This window comes from Glycine soja, chromosome 10 (genome assembly GCF_004193775.1).
Source record: "Glycine soja cultivar W05 chromosome 10, ASM419377v2, whole genome shotgun sequence".
Lineage (NCBI taxonomy): Eukaryota > Viridiplantae > Streptophyta > Magnoliopsida > Fabales > Fabaceae > Glycine > Glycine soja.
Genome location: NC_041011.1, coordinates 18,501,344 through 18,517,852, shown reverse-complemented (window position 1 = coordinate 18,517,852; position 16,509 = coordinate 18,501,344). Strand labels below are relative to the sequence as shown.

Here is a 16,509-nt window from a genome sequence, read left to right as displayed (position 1 = left end):
AGCCCAAAAGCTTCTCTAGAATTTTAACATTTTGAATTGGGCTTAGCGAGTAGATGCGCTAAGCACAGGGGCTTTTAAAACTCAAACGTCATATGGACACGCTAAGCACAACTGTGCGCTAAGCGCACCATACGAAACTGCCAAAAGTTATAAGGTACTTGCCTCAGGCAGTTTCCATTTCGCTCTTGTTGTGCATTAAGGCCATTCACTGCATTTTCCCTCACCTTGCTTCATCTCCCTGCATTCCTGCACCTTTGCTATTCTTTGCATTCATCTACACAATCCAAGTAAGTTTCTTTACTTTACTTCATTTTCGTTCTATGTTTTCAACCTTAGATTAGATAACTTAGTGATTGTTAGGTAGAATTTCTGTTTATGCTTAGTGTTAGGTTAGTTGTTAGTTAGAATAGCTTTAGGGTTGTACTATAGTCACAATGTGCTTGTTTTGATTAGGGTTTGATGGCCCAATAGGGGCCTATGAGAAGGGGTGAGAAGCCCCTAGTTTTCTGGAAATCACGATGAATGCGCTAAGCGCCTTGCTGTCGCGCTAAGTTCATGCAAGTATCCATGTCCAATCAAAAGAGCACTGAGTCATGCATCAAGAATCTAGAAGTCCAGGTGGGACAATTAGCAAAACAACTGGCAGACCGACCGTCAAGCAGCTTTGGAGCCAACATAGAGAAGAATCCTAAGGAGGAGTCCAAGGCTATTATGACTAGAAGCAAAATGGTGAGCATGAATGAAGGAGAGAAGAGGATAGGTGCAGAAAAACAACAAATTTAATCGTTTTTAAAGATCTCATGGTGAAAAATAAGTTGTGAATTTCTCTTAAGTTCAAGAAGACACTCATTCACTCGAGAAAGGTTCTTGCATATGATTGATTAGTGCTTTAATCGATTACCAGGTGATAGTAATCGATTACTTTGTTCTTAAAAGTGTTCCCAAAAGTGATCAAGAACACTTTAATCGATTACATCAAGAATCTAATTGATTACTTTGTTCTTGAAAGTTTTCTAGATGTTGGGAAGAACACTTTAATCAATTGAAATGATAAAATAATTCATTACTTCTTTGAAACAATCGATTACATTGACTATTTAGTCGATTACAGGAGGTTATAACTATTTTCTCTATAAATAACAAGCTTGTGTTCTCAGTTCTGTGTGTGAATGAAGTGCGAGCTAAAATAAGTGAAATAAAGAGGGAAGATTAAGTGCTTAGAAAAAATGCGACTCACAAATTCTAAACTTCGTTTTTGAAGATCTCATGGTGAAAAGTGAGTTGTGAATTTCTCTTAAGTTCAAGAAGACACTCATTCACTCAAGAAAGGTTCTTGCACATGATTGATTAGGTTATGTCTTTCCTTGACTATGTTTTTCATGTGTTTCTACACATTGCTAGCATATGCAGGAATTTCAAAAGGCATACTAGAATAGGTTTTTCTAGTTCAGGCTAAGGGTAGGTTTCTCTTAGGCTCTTATTCACAGAGGACCCTAGGGTTGGGTGCCTTAGTCTCTTTTTTTGGGGTGGGAACTAAGATTGATTGTGATTTATTGTAAGAATTCTATACTGGATTAGCTTCAATTTACTGAAGATTAAAGAAAATATCTTTTTAAGAAATAACTTTAACAAAAAATTATGTGTTAAGGGTGATTGATTAAATATTGGTTTATCAAAAGTTTGCAATATGATCCTTGGAAAAGAAGTTTTTTTTTAACTCTGATTTTTAAAGTCTAAATTGATATAGAAACCAATTCACCCCCCCCTTGGGTTTGTGAGTTCCATCATCTTTTTCATTTTTATGGTGAGAGAGAAAGTGGATAGAGACTAGGAATATTCACGACAACAACAAACCTAGCAACATCCCCAAACCAACTTAAGCACAACAAAATCTACATAAAAACAACAACCAAAACACAAGCAACACAATTGAGATTTCAAGTCGTAGCCTAATAAAATTCATTTTGTGAGAAGAGGCACTAGTTGAAATTGATGGTGGAGTTAGTAACATTGAAGGAGAGAGGGTGGGGATGTTCCATTATTGTCAAAGGTGATGCAGATTTGGTGAAGGTAGAAGGATAAATTGGAAAAAAAATTCAAAAGACAAAATTAAAAAATTCCAACCATTCATTATTTTAATGAGAAATCTAATGGTTCATAGTTCTTTTCCATGGTGGGGAGACCTATATTGCTCTCCCACCTGAGGCATCTTGCTATAAGTAATGATACTTTTAAAAAAGTTTAATTTTTAAGGTTACAAAATTATGAATATTATATTGTATTTACTTAAAACTATAAAATACATTATAATAAAAAATTAAAAATATTATTTTATTACTAGTTCAATCACGGTTGAACCATTAAACCTTATATTAGTACTTTCACCGGTTCAGTGGTTGGTCCAATTTTAAAAATATTTGTCACTACACAACCATCGAAACAATCACCCACAATTTTTTATTTAAAAATCCATTTAAAATAAACTTTAGCAACCGAAGTAGAGACAAAAGGTTTCAGTGGCTGAATTGGTTCCCTAGCAATAAAAACGACCAAATCACCAACAACTGAGCATTTTTATTAGCAACCGAATCATCAGTCGCAAGGCAGTGACCAACACATATTTTGGTCGCTGAAGGTTTAGAGACTTGGGTTGTAAAGACCGAATAAAACAACTAATATTTCCAATATATCGATTAATTTCGTCAGTCACTAAAATGCATTTTTCAAGTAGTGGTATTTGGGAGGGAACTATTTAATATTAACCATAAAATTACTAAGTTCAACCATAGACAAAGAAGGTATTTGGGATAAAACAGTTTAATCGAGTATGATAACTTACTAATTTCAACCTTATCCGAAGAGAGTATTTAGGAGGGAACTATTTAATAATAATGATAAAATTACTAAGTTCAAACTTAGCTGAAGAAGGTATTCAAGAGGGAACTGTTTGAGTGATCATAATGAAACTTGAGAACTTGAAAACATAAGCATATGTGGATGGAAAAAAACTTCATTTATGATATTTTGCTTGAGTGTGCCTCCTTAAAACCTTCTCGGCAAAAAGCCCTTTCATATTTTTATAGGGATAAACAGTTGAGATAGGAAAAAGAGTACACCATTCATTGCAAAGTTTTACAGAAATAGATCTTTAAGTGAGTAGAATTCCAAGTCCTCAGAATGGTCTTTCTAGACAATTCTTCAAGTTTGTAGGCCCCATTTTGTAAGTTGTGTCAAACCCTGAATGGTCCTTCCCATTTGCCAGTTAACTTGCTTTTTAATGAATCCTTTCAGGCTTCTCCTCAAACTCTCTAGATGAAGTCTCCCTTTCTAAACTGCCTAGGCACTAACTTAGAGTTAAAGCATCGAGCCATACATTGTTTGCAGGCTTCGGTCATGATGACAATATTTTAATAGTTGGGGGTCTCTTATCTAGAAAACTTTGTTAATTTGCTCATAAGCAATTTTGGAATCACTTCGGCATTTGACCCTTCGGGCTTCGAATTCTTTGGTCAATCTCAAGCCTACCAGAAATGTTTTATATTCATCCTGCTTTCTAGTATCCTTAAACTCGAAACACAATAATTGTGATAAGGCCATGTTGTTTGGACCTTCTAAAATGACTTCGGCTCCACTACCATGTTGATTGCCGTTTACATGTAGAGTCCACCACTCGTGCTAGAATTGTGTTTATGGCGGATGAAACTCATGTTAGAGATAGAGGGAACAACATAAGGATCAAGACTAAGAAGCATTTTGACTTTTCCATGCCCAACTCCTCATTGAGTAACATTTGTATTGCTTGGTTTTTATTATCCTTAGTCAATCTGTGTGTACATCATGCATCATCATATAGAAGTAGGAACATAGTTTCTAATATTAGGAACATCTTTTGTGCTATATAAATCACTGGTTTAATCGATTACCACATGTGTGTAACCGATTACATAAGTCTATGAGAACTTGCAGAGAAATCATGGCTCTGGTTTAATCGATTACCATATATTCATAATCGATTACACAATTCAAATTAAAACCATGACTATTTTTTTGGGTCTCTGGTTTAATCTACTACGAGGATATAGTAATCGATTACATTGTTCTTGAATGTTTTCTAGAATTGGGGAAGAACACTTTAATTGATTACAGGAAGTTATAATTATTTTTTATATATATCCACCTTGTGTTCTTACTTTCAACGAACTTTTACAACTCACAAACTTCAATTTTCATTTCTTGGAGCTTTCTAAACTAAAGTTTCTCTGAGGGTTATGTGATTAGTGAGTTGTAAACACACTTAAGATAAAGAGAGGTCCATTCAATCAAGTCTTTTGTTCTTGCATTTGAATGTAAAGGTTGTATCTCTCCTTGATTCTATTTCATATTCTTTTTACACATTGTTACTGCATCAACAAAAGTTTTACTGCATGCTAGAATAGGTGTTTCTAGTTTGAAGCTAAGAGTAGGTTTCTCTTAGGCTTAGATTCACTAAGGACCCTAGGGTTGGGTGCCTAAGTTTCATTTTCTAGGAAGAATTTGAAATTTCTTGTGATTGCTTGTAAAACTCACATTGCATAGTGAAAATCTAATTCGGGTTGAATTAGATAGCTGGATTAGCTTCTCTAGAAATAGTGAACCATTATCAATATTGTTCTCTATCTTCTCCTTAACTCTCTTCTCTCTCTATTGCATTCTTTATAAACTAGCTAAGTTTCAAAGAAAATTTAAATTGGTGCACTTTAACAAAAAGAGTACTATGTTCGGGTGATTGATTCAATATCGATTTAAAAGAAAGTTGTGATACGATCCTTTAGGGAACAAAAATTTTAAAACTTTTTTTTGACGATTTGTTTTTACACCAATTCACCCCCACCCCCCCCCCCCACCCCCCACTCTTGGTTTGGTTAGTCCCATTGTCTTTTTCAACTCATTTACAAAATTAGCTAAGCTTTGTGCTCGGATGGTACCCCTCAACTCATAGTGGATGTCATACTTCGATAACTCAACGGACCATGATATCATTCAATCACCCAATTGGGGTTTGTGCAATACCTTAGCTATAAGGCAATCATTTTGAACAGTAATCCTATGGCTTTGGAAATATTGCCGAAGATGTCGAGCAACATTGACTAGCACTAGGGCTACTTTCTCCATTACCCAATATCGAGTTTCTAGGTTCTGCAATACTCGACTAACGAAATAGATCGGCCTTAACTCACCATTTCCCTCTTGGACAAGGACTGCGCTTATGGCTTTGGCAAATACCGAGGGGTAAGCTATGAGTCTCTTGCTAGTACTTGGTTTGAAAGTACTAGGGGGTTGCAAGTGTCTTTTTTAAATATCGAAAGGTTATTTCGCATTCTTCCTTCCATACAAATTTTTTTGTCTTAAAGAGATTCATAATCGATTTACTTTTTCTGGCGATCCTCGGCAAAAATCTGGACAGGGAAGCTATTATGCCAACTAGTCTTTAGGCTTCTTTCATGTTTTTAAGGCTTCTTATCTCTAGGATGATCTGACACTTGTCAGGGTTAGCATGTATCCCCTTATGTTTTAACATGAATCCTAGTAACTTTCCCCCTTTCTCTTTGAAGGTACACTTCTCAAGGTTCAATCTCATGTTGTGTTTTTGGAGTTAACCAAATACTTCCTCCAGGTCTTTGATGTGTGTTGGCAGGTCATCGGGCTTGACTACCATATTGTCAACATATACTTCCTAGTTTCTCCCCAATTGTGCACTGAACACTTTATCCATCAATTGTTGATATGTGGCCCCAACATTCTTCAATCCAAAAGGCATAACTTTGTAGCTATATCAGTGATGAACATCATTTTGTCGTCATCTGCCAGGTCCATTCTTATCATTTTTTCAAATCTAAATCTAAGTTGGTATTTTTTTTATTGGCAAATATTAGTTGTTAACTATTAGTAGGCGGAATCGAATCCACAACCTTTCTCTCCCTCCCTTTTCTTTTTACTACCAAGTCAACCTTCTAATTCTAGGTATTTTTTAAAATCATATTACATCATAAAGATTACTTCAAAATTTATTAATTTTATAGGCATTAAAGTGAAATATAAGTTGTTAATTCTAACACTCCATTTTTCTTGATATTGTCATTCATTTTTTTTTCGATTATTTATTTTTTGTGCATCTTAAATTTTTATCCCTTTCATCACTTAGGCCATTTCAAACGGGAAGCCAATAAGACAATGAAAGCATATTGTTTTCTTTTAGCATTCCTAATTAAGGCCAATTAAAGCCTTTTTTTTCATTTACTCACCAAAAATATATTTTCAAAACTTCTTAACCCGTCCCCTTTTATATATATAAAGATACAACAAAAATTTAGTTATTTTTTATTTGGTTTATTATTTTTTTGTTATTTCTTTTTTTAATTTTACTAATATATATATATATATATATATATATATATATATATACACACACACAACACTATTCTATGAATAAAATACATCAGACTTATTCTTTAAACCTTTCTATGCTAGCATGCTCTTACTAATCTTACAAAAACTAACAAACTAACGTGCATTAATATGATTGTGAAAAAAAATAACTGAAACATTCTCAGGTATTGTTAAAGTTATGTTACTTTGATAGGAAATTGATCAATTCTTCTGCTGTTACTTTTCCATTCCTCTCTTCATCTTTGCTACAAAACATGCAAATATACTAGGTTTTCGGACACATTGGGTAAAATGTGTTTGTGGCCATCTGAAAAGGGTGCTTACTTTATCCTTGAAAATGTTGATCAGTGATATAGCGTTACTCAATTATTTGGTGATAGCTTTCAAAATTAAAGGTTTTCTCATGAAGCATCAAATCTTCATTTGAGGGTGTGTTGCAAATAGTAGCTCTCTTGGTTTCATAAACCTTCACACTTCCAGGGAGAGATTTTTGGAGGATGTTGTATTCAGTGATGAGAATTCTGTGCTAATTGCATTTTCCATCAACTTGGCATCTATCAAAATCTCTGCTTGTGGGTGCTGAGTTTCAGGAACAAACTATACTACTTGCCATTGACCTATATGGAATGCCAACAACTCAGATTACTGCTCTTGGGAAGATAACTCATTTGTGGAGAAACTCATCTCTCTCATCAGAATCTTAGAGGTAATGTAAGTACAATTTCCCAACTCAAAGCTTTAATGTGGCTTGACCTTTCAGATAATGCTTTGGAGGTGATTTCTTCTACTTTTGGAAATTTATCTCTTGAATATCTAGACTTGTCTTTAATCAAGTTTGAAGGTTCAACTTTTCCAGAATTTGGTGCTTTCAAGAGCCTCAAAACATTGAACCTTTCCAATAACATGCTGGTGGGAGAGGTACCAAAGGAACTTCAAGGCCTTGAGAATTTACAGGATTTTCAAATTTTCAACAATCACTTGAGTTGTTTGATACCATCTTGTTGTTGAAACTGAAAATTTAAAATAGATGAGCTACTTCTAATGTTTATTTAGAGAGCATGAATCATTTATAATAGAATAGTTTACTTTAGCTTATGCTAAAGAATAGTATACTAAGGTATTGTAAGTTGTGTTACTTCGATAAGAAATATATCAATTCTTATAGTTGTTTAGTACGATCAAAAACTGAGATTTTAATTAAATGCAGACTAGCAGCAGCTATGTTTCTTTTTGTAGATGCTTCTACGAGTGGAAGTAGACATTGTGGTGAGTCTGATTTTCCATTGACACCGTGGTCTCAAACGGGAGTTCATGACAAAAATTCAAATTCTTCAATGGAAGATAGTGATGCACACAAATGCATGCTCAGATCACATCATGCTAGTGATGAAGAAAATGCTAAAATAATGTCATAGTTGGTATCATTTTTACTTATTTACTTCATTAAAAGAGGTGAATTCACACATTTTATCCTTATTATTTCTTAGCAGTATGTTAGAGTAAACATTTTATGACTTCCTCTAATTTTAAATAAGTTGCTAATTTCAGACTGAGCATCTTACATTCTACTGCTTGCTCCTTAAGATTCCATGATTAAATTTGTTCAGATATTTATTATTTTTAGTTTTGATTTTGAACACTACATTATCGTAACATTTGTTTTTGGAATTTTGAAACGAGGTTAGAGTATGATGCACTTAGCATTACTAACTAGTTAGTAGTTATTGAAAATTGGTCATTACTATTAATAACCTACTTGATGACTTTTTATAAATAGCTTTCAAGCCCTCTGGGATAGTCATTACTTGAAATAGGTATAATTTTTATTTCTAATAAAATACTCATACAATGTTAAATTATTTTTTAGAATAGTTTTTAATGTCATTAATATAATATTTATAAACAGGTACATTTTTCTTGTTTGTTATTTTATTAAAATAAAAAATAGTAAATAAGCTATTTAGAAAAGGCAAAAGTCAAATTTAAGAAAGTTAGATTTAAAGAAATGTATTGGTATAATAAAATCTATTGTGTGAGCTAATTTTGTTATTTAATTAAAAATGTAAATAAGTATTTTTTTAAAACATTTTTAAAAACAAAAGTCAAATGTATAAATAAGAATGTTAGATTTGAAAAAAATTATTATTATTATAGCAAAATGTATGGTATGACAATTTTGTAATTTACTTAAAATTTAGTTTTAAATCATTTTGAAAAAGAAAAATTCAAACATATATATAAAAAATTACATTTAAAAAATTATGATTATAACATTTAATATTGTTAATATAATATATTTAATAACATCGGAGCTAATTTAATCCATCTTTTTCCTCTTTTCTACGTCATACTTGATAATTTCTTTTAATGCTTATCTGTATGTAGGGAATTTATTGTGATAGATTTTAAAAATTAATCAAATGTTATGGTGGCAACACTACAAGAAAAGGGTGTAGAAGCAAGCTTCATGATGATGAATCAAGTAGTTTTGATAATGACAAAGATGATGACAAAAAGCCCAAAGAATGATTTCAAGATTAAGTCAACAAGAAGAAATCAAGAAGATTCAAGAATCAAGAGAAGTTTGATTTCAAGATTCAAGAAAAGATGAATTCAAGATTCAAGAGAAGAAATCAAGAAGACTTCACAAGGGAAGTATAAAAAAGTTTTTTTTTCAAAAAACAAAAAAGAGTTTTTCTCAAAATTTTATAAGTTACCAGAGTTTTTACTCTCTGGTAATCGATTACCAGTTTCTTGTAATCGATTACCAGTGGCGAAGTTTGATTTCAAAAGCTTTTAACAGAATTTGCAACGTCCCAATTGATTTCAAAATGGTGTAATCGATTACAAGATATTGGTAATCGATTACCAGTGTATCTGAACGTCGAAATTCAAACTCAATTGTGAAGAGTCATATCCTTTCATAAAAAGCTTTGTGTAATCGATTATATGGTTTTGGTAATCGATTACCAGTGACAAGTTTTGAATAAAAATCAAGAGATATAACTCTTCCAACGGTTTTCAGGTTGTTCTAAAAGTTATAACTCTTCTAACGGTTTTCTTGACTAGACATGAAGAGTATATAAAAGCAAGACCTTGACTTGCATTTGAAAAATAATTATTACAACTTTTTCATATATTCTTTTACAACCTTTGAATTTCTTTGAACATCTTCTTCTTCTTCCTTTGCCAAAAGCTTTCTAAGTTTTCTGGTTTTCGAAACCTTGCTCTTTCACAGAAAACAAAAGTGTGCTATTCATCTTTTCATTCTCTTCTCCCTTTGCCAAAAAGAATTCGCCAAGGACTAACCGCCTGAATTCTTTTTGTGTCTCTCTTCTCCCTTTTCCAAAAGAACAAAGGACTAACCACCTGAATTCTTTTGTGTCTCCCTTCTCCCTTTCCAAAGAATTCAAAACGACACAGTCTGAGAATTCTTTTGATTCTTCCCTTTCCCTTAAACAAAAGATTTCAAAGGACTAACTGCCTGAGATATATTTTGTTTCCCCTTTCACAAAGTTTCAAAGGACTAACCACCTGAGAACTATGTCTTAACACATTAGAGGGTACATCCTTTGTGGTACAAGTAGAGGGTACATCTACTTGGGTTGTTGTGACTGAGAACAAGAGAGGGTACATCTCTTGTGGATCAGTTCAAGTGGAGGGTACATCCACTTGGTTGTTCAAAGAGAACAAGGGAGGGTACATCCCTTGTGGATCTTTGCTTGTAAAGGATTTTACAAGGTTGAAAAGAAATCTCAAGGAGCGCAGGTCGCTTGGGGACTGGATGTAGGCACGGGTTGTTGCCGAACCAGTATAAAACTCTTGTGTTTGTCTTCTTCTTCCCTACACTTTTAATTTCCGCTGTGCACTTTAATTATCATTTTTACTTTTGGTTAAGTTTCTATTTTTGTTTTTTACTTTCTTAACATTATTGTATAAGCCTAATTGAATCTAGTAACATTAAGAAGGATAGATATTTAATTAGTAAAGGTTCATTAATAATTAATTCAACCCCCCCTTCTTAATTATTCCGAGGCCACTTGATCCAACAAAGGGGCTTATACTAAAAATCATAACAAATTGGCTTAAAAATCTTAATTAGACATATATATATTTTAGAAGTTTTAAGTTGTTTGAACCTTTTAAATGTTTTCTTTTTCTTTTTTGACACATGTCACATCATGTCAATAACTTATGATTCTTATAGATGTGGCATGTTCTTTGTTTATCGTGTAACATAACAAATATTAAATATAAAGTATTCAAAACTATAAACAAAAATAAAAAACCTTACAAATGGTTGATGTTTTTCTCTCAATATCCATCTTCATCTCCCAAAGCCACCTTTTCTTTCAACCCTTTTTCATCACTCATCACTTCCTTCTGCTTCTTCCTTCCGAAGACCATTAAAATACAATTTGGACATTGTTCTATTAAATCCCTCTTTTAATATATTTTATTGTTTGATCCAAAAGCAAAACCTTATCTTCTCCTGCTCGTGACCATTGGCCATCGCAAGTAGAAAACATAAATTGGGACCCATGATAATGCCACTATGAGCATCGCCATGGACAAGGAATGAAATAGGTTGACATCCTCTACGTAAATTGGTGCACTACTAGAAATATGAGTTTTTACGACAGCCATTCTATGAAAGTTCTTTTGGAACCGCCTTAGAAAACGAACCGATGGCATTTTTGCAATTATCTTACTGAAAAAGCTTGTACGACACACATTCTAAGATGATTATTGAAAACCGCCTTAGAATGTGTGTTGCTCATAAAAATTACGATGGGTTTTTATTAAAACACCTTCGTTATCTCAATTGATATCCAGAATCTTGGTCTTCAACCTTGTTTTAAACCCTTCACTCACTCACTCACTCATGTCTATCACTTCCCTCACCATGGCTGAGTCCTACCTCCTCTCTTTTCCCTCCTCACATTCCATAGCGACTCCCTCATCCAGTCCAACGCTGACTCTGACCTCCTCGTCGCCTTCAAGACTGGCGCCGAGCTCCTCTACGAGATCCGCCTCCTTAGTGCCTTCCAGTGCATCACCGTCGCACGCTTTCTCGTCGAGAATCGGTGTGACGGGAAGGCTACGCAGGAGCTTGCACGTGCAATGAAGGATTTCCCTAGCAGGCACGGGGATAAGGGGTGGGAGAGCTTCGACTACACTCTCCTCGAAGATTGTCTTTCTTTTATGTATTACCGACAGAGTAGGGAGCACAGGAACCCATCGAAGCAGAGGACGTCAGTGCTAGAGTAGGTGTTAGGCATGGTGGAGACAGAGGCAACGAGGAATGTGATTTTGGAGGAGTTGGAGGGGAAGGGTGAGGAGGGGGATACGGTGGGTGAAAGGGAGGTTGCGGCGAGTGTTCCGATGGTGATGCTGAGGATTGGGGAGGTGGCGGAGGCGAGTTTGGTGGTGTTGTTGCCGGTCTCCGCGGTGGAGGAAAGGGAGATTTTGGAGGCATGCAAAATATGGTTCTATTAATTTGGGATTACATGCAATTTTCTCTTGTTTTCCATACTTAATAGAAAAGGATTTAATTGTTTTTGTAATGCTTATATTTGCTAATTTGATAAATTATGCTTAGTCTCTTACCTCCTTTAGGTTTGATGAAACTCCTAGGCTCCCTAGTCATTCTGGAAATTACCGTTAATGCCCCTAATTTTAATTTTCAGCAGACAAATATCCCTTTGGAATAGACCCCCTCCATACAGCCTTTTGTACGGCTCCATGTCACAACCTACCCTTCGGCGGGAGGGCGACGCGGGGCTCGTGGGTGCATCTTCCATGGGAGGAAAATGTGCGGAATCACCACCAACGTTTATTTGAGGAAAACGTTGGAAAAACTGGAAAGGTGTAGTCTACGAAATTTAAGTGTGAAAGGTTCGGGAGTTGTTTTTACGCACGGGAAAGGTATTAGCACCCCACGCGTCCGTCACAAGGGACAACAACCTTTAATCAAGTGTGCAAATATGACTTCAAAATGTTTTATTTCCCCTTTTTTTTATGTCTTTTTGTGTTTTTATGCTTTTTATGTTTTTTGTATTTTTTATCTTTTTGTGGTTGACAAGGGTGTTTCCCTCGCTCCTACATATCCTCAATTGCGATGAGGAAATTAGACCTACGTAGTTCTTTGAGAACTAAACGTTGGTTAAGTTGTTTTGATCTTTTTCCGCAAGATCAATTTTAACCGCACAAAAGTCATTTAAGGTGTTAAACCATTTAAATGATCTTTTGATTCTTTTGAAAGGAGAGAAACTGATGTGCCATCGTTTTCTTTTATTTCTTAAACCCTTTTTGCACCATTTTAATTACTGATTAATCTTAATTGTCAAATTAATTAGGCAGTTTTATTATTTTGGGCTCATTTAGCTAATATAATGTTTTTAATCTAATGTCAGGAATTAATGAAACATTGGGCTTAATCTAGATTTTGGTTGTGGACTTGAAGAGGGCAAATAAAGCAGCGCTTACCTTAGTTAATTTCTACTTAGGAGATTACAATTTTATTTTATGTGGTTCAGTGTTTATTTCATTTTGGGCCAGAATATTGTAATAGGGCCCAGTGACTTTGAGTGACTTTTTTTACATAGCAGCCTTGGGATTTGTGCAAGGCTATTCTGTTAGACTATTATTCAGAGCATAGGGTTTATGGTTTTTACGTTTTTCCATTCTAATGCTACTGTTCACGTAATGCAATTTTCCATTTTCTGCTTCTAATTACAATTTCTTTCTTGTTCTGCCTTCATTTACGTTTATGCTTCGTTTACGTTTCTGCTTCATTTACGTTTCTGCTTTTAAGTTCATTTACGTTTTCTGCTTGAATCTATGGAAGGCTAAATATTCAGGTGTTGTTTCCTTTTGAGGACGAAGCTCAACTCTCTTTGAGGTTTCGTTTGTAATGTGGCTTCCTGGCAGTTTTCCATTCACCAGTTAACCCAAATTCGTGAACATTAATCTGTGCACGCTTCGTGTTTGATTAATTGCCTCTGAGCCTAACTTGCGTTCATGCTTAATGGACGAAGGGCTAACTGGTGTATGTGTTGCCTAATCACGTATTGACAACCCTAAGTTGATTTTTCGCTTAGTAAATTGAAATAGGGTTGGATTAAGTGGTTAACTGTTAGGGACGAATTCTCCATAACCCAGGACAAGAGAATGGCTTCTGAATTAGAGAAAACAGCCCGTTTTTAATATTATTAGTTTCGTATTCCAGTTTACTTGTTCTGTTCTTTAAATCAAAAAACAAACAACCCCCCTACCCCATCATTACTATTACTGCAATATATCATGAACATTTGGTTTATCATTGCTCGTTGGGAAACGACCTAGGATCACTTCCTAGTTACTGCATTTTCATGTTTATTAGATTTGGTACGGCCTCGATCAAATTTGGCGCTGTTGCCGGGGAGCAGTGTCCAAAGGTTCATAATAGCAAGTGTTGTGTGTATAATTCTTTCGTGTTTTATGTTTAATTGTTAGTATTGTGTTAGTATGTGTGTTAGTGTTGTTTAATGTCCTGGTATTTTGTTTAGTATGTGTTCTGTTTCAGTTTTCCTATTAAGCGCTTCCCCTGTTTCAATTTTGGGTGTTTTGCTGTGAATAGTGTTTTGCGACAGACTTAGCGACCACTTTTGCTTGCGGCAAAACAGAGTAGTAGTAGAAATCATGTAGCGACGGATTTTAGCGACCACCCATGCTGAATTATTTTGGATTTTTTGTTTTAGTAGCTAGGGTTGTTATTTTTGGCTGAATTTTTTTGTGGTAACTTCTTTTAATCTATATTTTGTGGGAAAAATAACTAGAGCCTTTAGTTTGGTCAGATTTGAAAGTTCCAAAAAAGTATCAAATTTTGTGTTTGTCAAAACTTCAAACGGCCATAACTTTTGCTCCATTTATCAGAATCACAATTATTGTATATGTATTTGGGGTAGAAAAAAATTTCCTACACCGTGAAAGCCTGCCATAGGTGGGCTGAGGTCTCCATCATCCATAAAAAGGGATTCTGTCAAAAGGTTTTTATTTTTCAAGTTTTATTCACTTATTTTTCTCAACCTACCATTTTTAGCTTCCATAGTTAGACTTTGAATTTTTGTCTGAAAATTTTTTGTGCTATCTTCTCATCATTTTATAAGGTCGCTCACAAAATTTCAAGTCATTTGGATATCATTTGAGGGTAGCTGTAGTTCAAACCTACACCTTTATTTACATGACAAGGCAACTAGTTGTGCATGCTGAATGTAGTGTATGACTAGAGGCAATCCATCTGACTTACAACCCTTTGATCCTAAGATAGATAGGACATTTCATAGATTAGTTAGGCATCATTTTATACCTTTTGATAATCCTGAGCATTCCATTACTGGTGAATCTGTGCATTCTGTTATTGGTGATTTTGAACATCCTGATTTTGAGCATTCTGATTTTGAGCATTCTGAGAACATGGCACAACCTCCACCACGTGAGAGGACTCTAAGGGAAATGGCTGCACCTGATTTCACCTACGAAAGCTTGTGCATCCAATACCCTGATGAGGATGTCCCATATGTTCTTAAAACTGGACTGATTCATTTGCTTCCAAAGTTTCATCGCCTTGCAGGTGAAGACCTGCACAAACATTTGAAGGAATTTCATATTGTCTGCTCCACCATGAAACCCCCAGATGTCCAAGAGGATCACATATTTCTGAAGGCTTTTTCTCATTCTTTAGAGGGAGTGGCAAAGGACTGGCTGTATTACCTTGCTCCAAGGTCCATCACGAGCTGGGATGACCTTAAGAGAGTATTCTTAGAAAACAAATTCCCTGCTTCCAGGACCACAACCATCAGGAAGGATATCTCAGGTATTAGACAACTCAGTGGAGAGAGCCTGTATGAATACTGGGAGAGATTTAAAAAACTATGTGCCAGTTGCCCTCACCATCAGATTTCGGAGCAGCTTCTTCTCCAATATTTTTATGAAGGACTCAGTAATATGGAGAGAAGTATGATAGATGCTGCCAGTGGTGGAGCCCTTGGAGACATGACTCCTGCTGAAGCCAAAAATTTAATTGAGAAGATGGCTTCCAACTCCCAGTAGTTTAGCGTAAGAAATGATGCTATAGTCATTAGAGGAGTGCATGAGGTAGCTACAAACTCAGTTGCATCATCCGAAACTAAGAAGCTAGAAGGCAAACTAGATGCATTGGTTAACTTGGTAACCCAGCTGGCCTTGAATCATAAATCTGTACCTGTCGCAAGAGTCTATGGTCTGTGCTCCTCTGCTGACCACCATACAGACCTTTGCCCTTCCATGCGGCAACCTGGAGCAATTGAGCAGCCCGAAGCTTATGCTGCAAACATCTACAATAGACCTCCTCAACCTCAGCAGCAAAATCAACCACAGCAAAACAATTACGACCTCTCCAGCAACAGATACAACCCTGGATGGAGGAATCACCCTAATCTTAGATGGTCTAGCCCTCAACAGCGACAACAGCAGCCTGCTCCTTCCTTCCAAAATGCTGCTGGCCCAAGCAGACCATACATTCCTCCACCAATCCAACAACAGCAACAGCCCCAGAAACAGCCAACAGTTGAGGCCCCTCCCCAACCTTCCCTCGAAGAACTTGTGAGGCAAATGACTATGCAAAACATGCAGTTTCAACAAGAGACCAGAGCCTCCATTCAGAGCTTAACTAATCAGATGGGACAATTGGCTACACAATTAAATCAACAACAGTCCCAGAATTCTGACAAGCTGCCTTCTCAATCTGTCCAAAATCCCAAAAATGGCAGTGCCATTTCATTGAGGTCGGGAAAGCAGTGTCAAGGACCTCAACCCATAGCACCTTTCTCATCTGCAAATGAACCTGCCCAACTTCACTCTACTCCTGAAAAAGGTGATGACAAAAATTTACCTAACAATTTATGTGCAGGTGAATCTTCTTCCACTGGTAATTCTGATTTGCAGAAGCAGCACATCCCTTTTCCATTCCCTCCCAGAGCAGTTCCCAACAAAAAATTGGAAGAGGCAGAGAAAGAGATCTTGGAAACATTTAGAAAAGTAGAGGTAAACATACCTCTGCTG

The 16,509-nt window shown here is 35.6% G+C and overlaps 1 protein-coding gene and 1 non-coding gene across 2 annotated transcripts; one reads left to right on the top strand and one right to left on the bottom strand.

Moving 5' to 3' along the window:
* The first annotated feature begins 7,167 nt into the window (after positions 1-7,167).
* On the top strand, positions 7,168-11,697 carry LOC114371497 (rubisco accumulation factor 1.2, chloroplastic-like). The gene is made up of 2 exons (XM_028328914.1): positions 7,168-7,344; positions 11,395-11,697. The coding sequence occupies exons 1-2, from the start codon at positions 7,168-7,170 to the stop codon at positions 11,695-11,697; spliced, it is 480 nt and encodes a 159-aa protein (XP_028184715.1).
* Positions 11,698-15,261: 3,564 nt separating this feature from the next.
* LOC114372774 lies at positions 15,262-15,368 on the bottom strand. Its single transcript, XR_003658338.1, has one exon. It is a non-coding gene; the product is annotated as a small nucleolar RNA R71 (small nucleolar RNA).
* Positions 15,369-16,509: the final 1,141 nt, after the last annotated feature.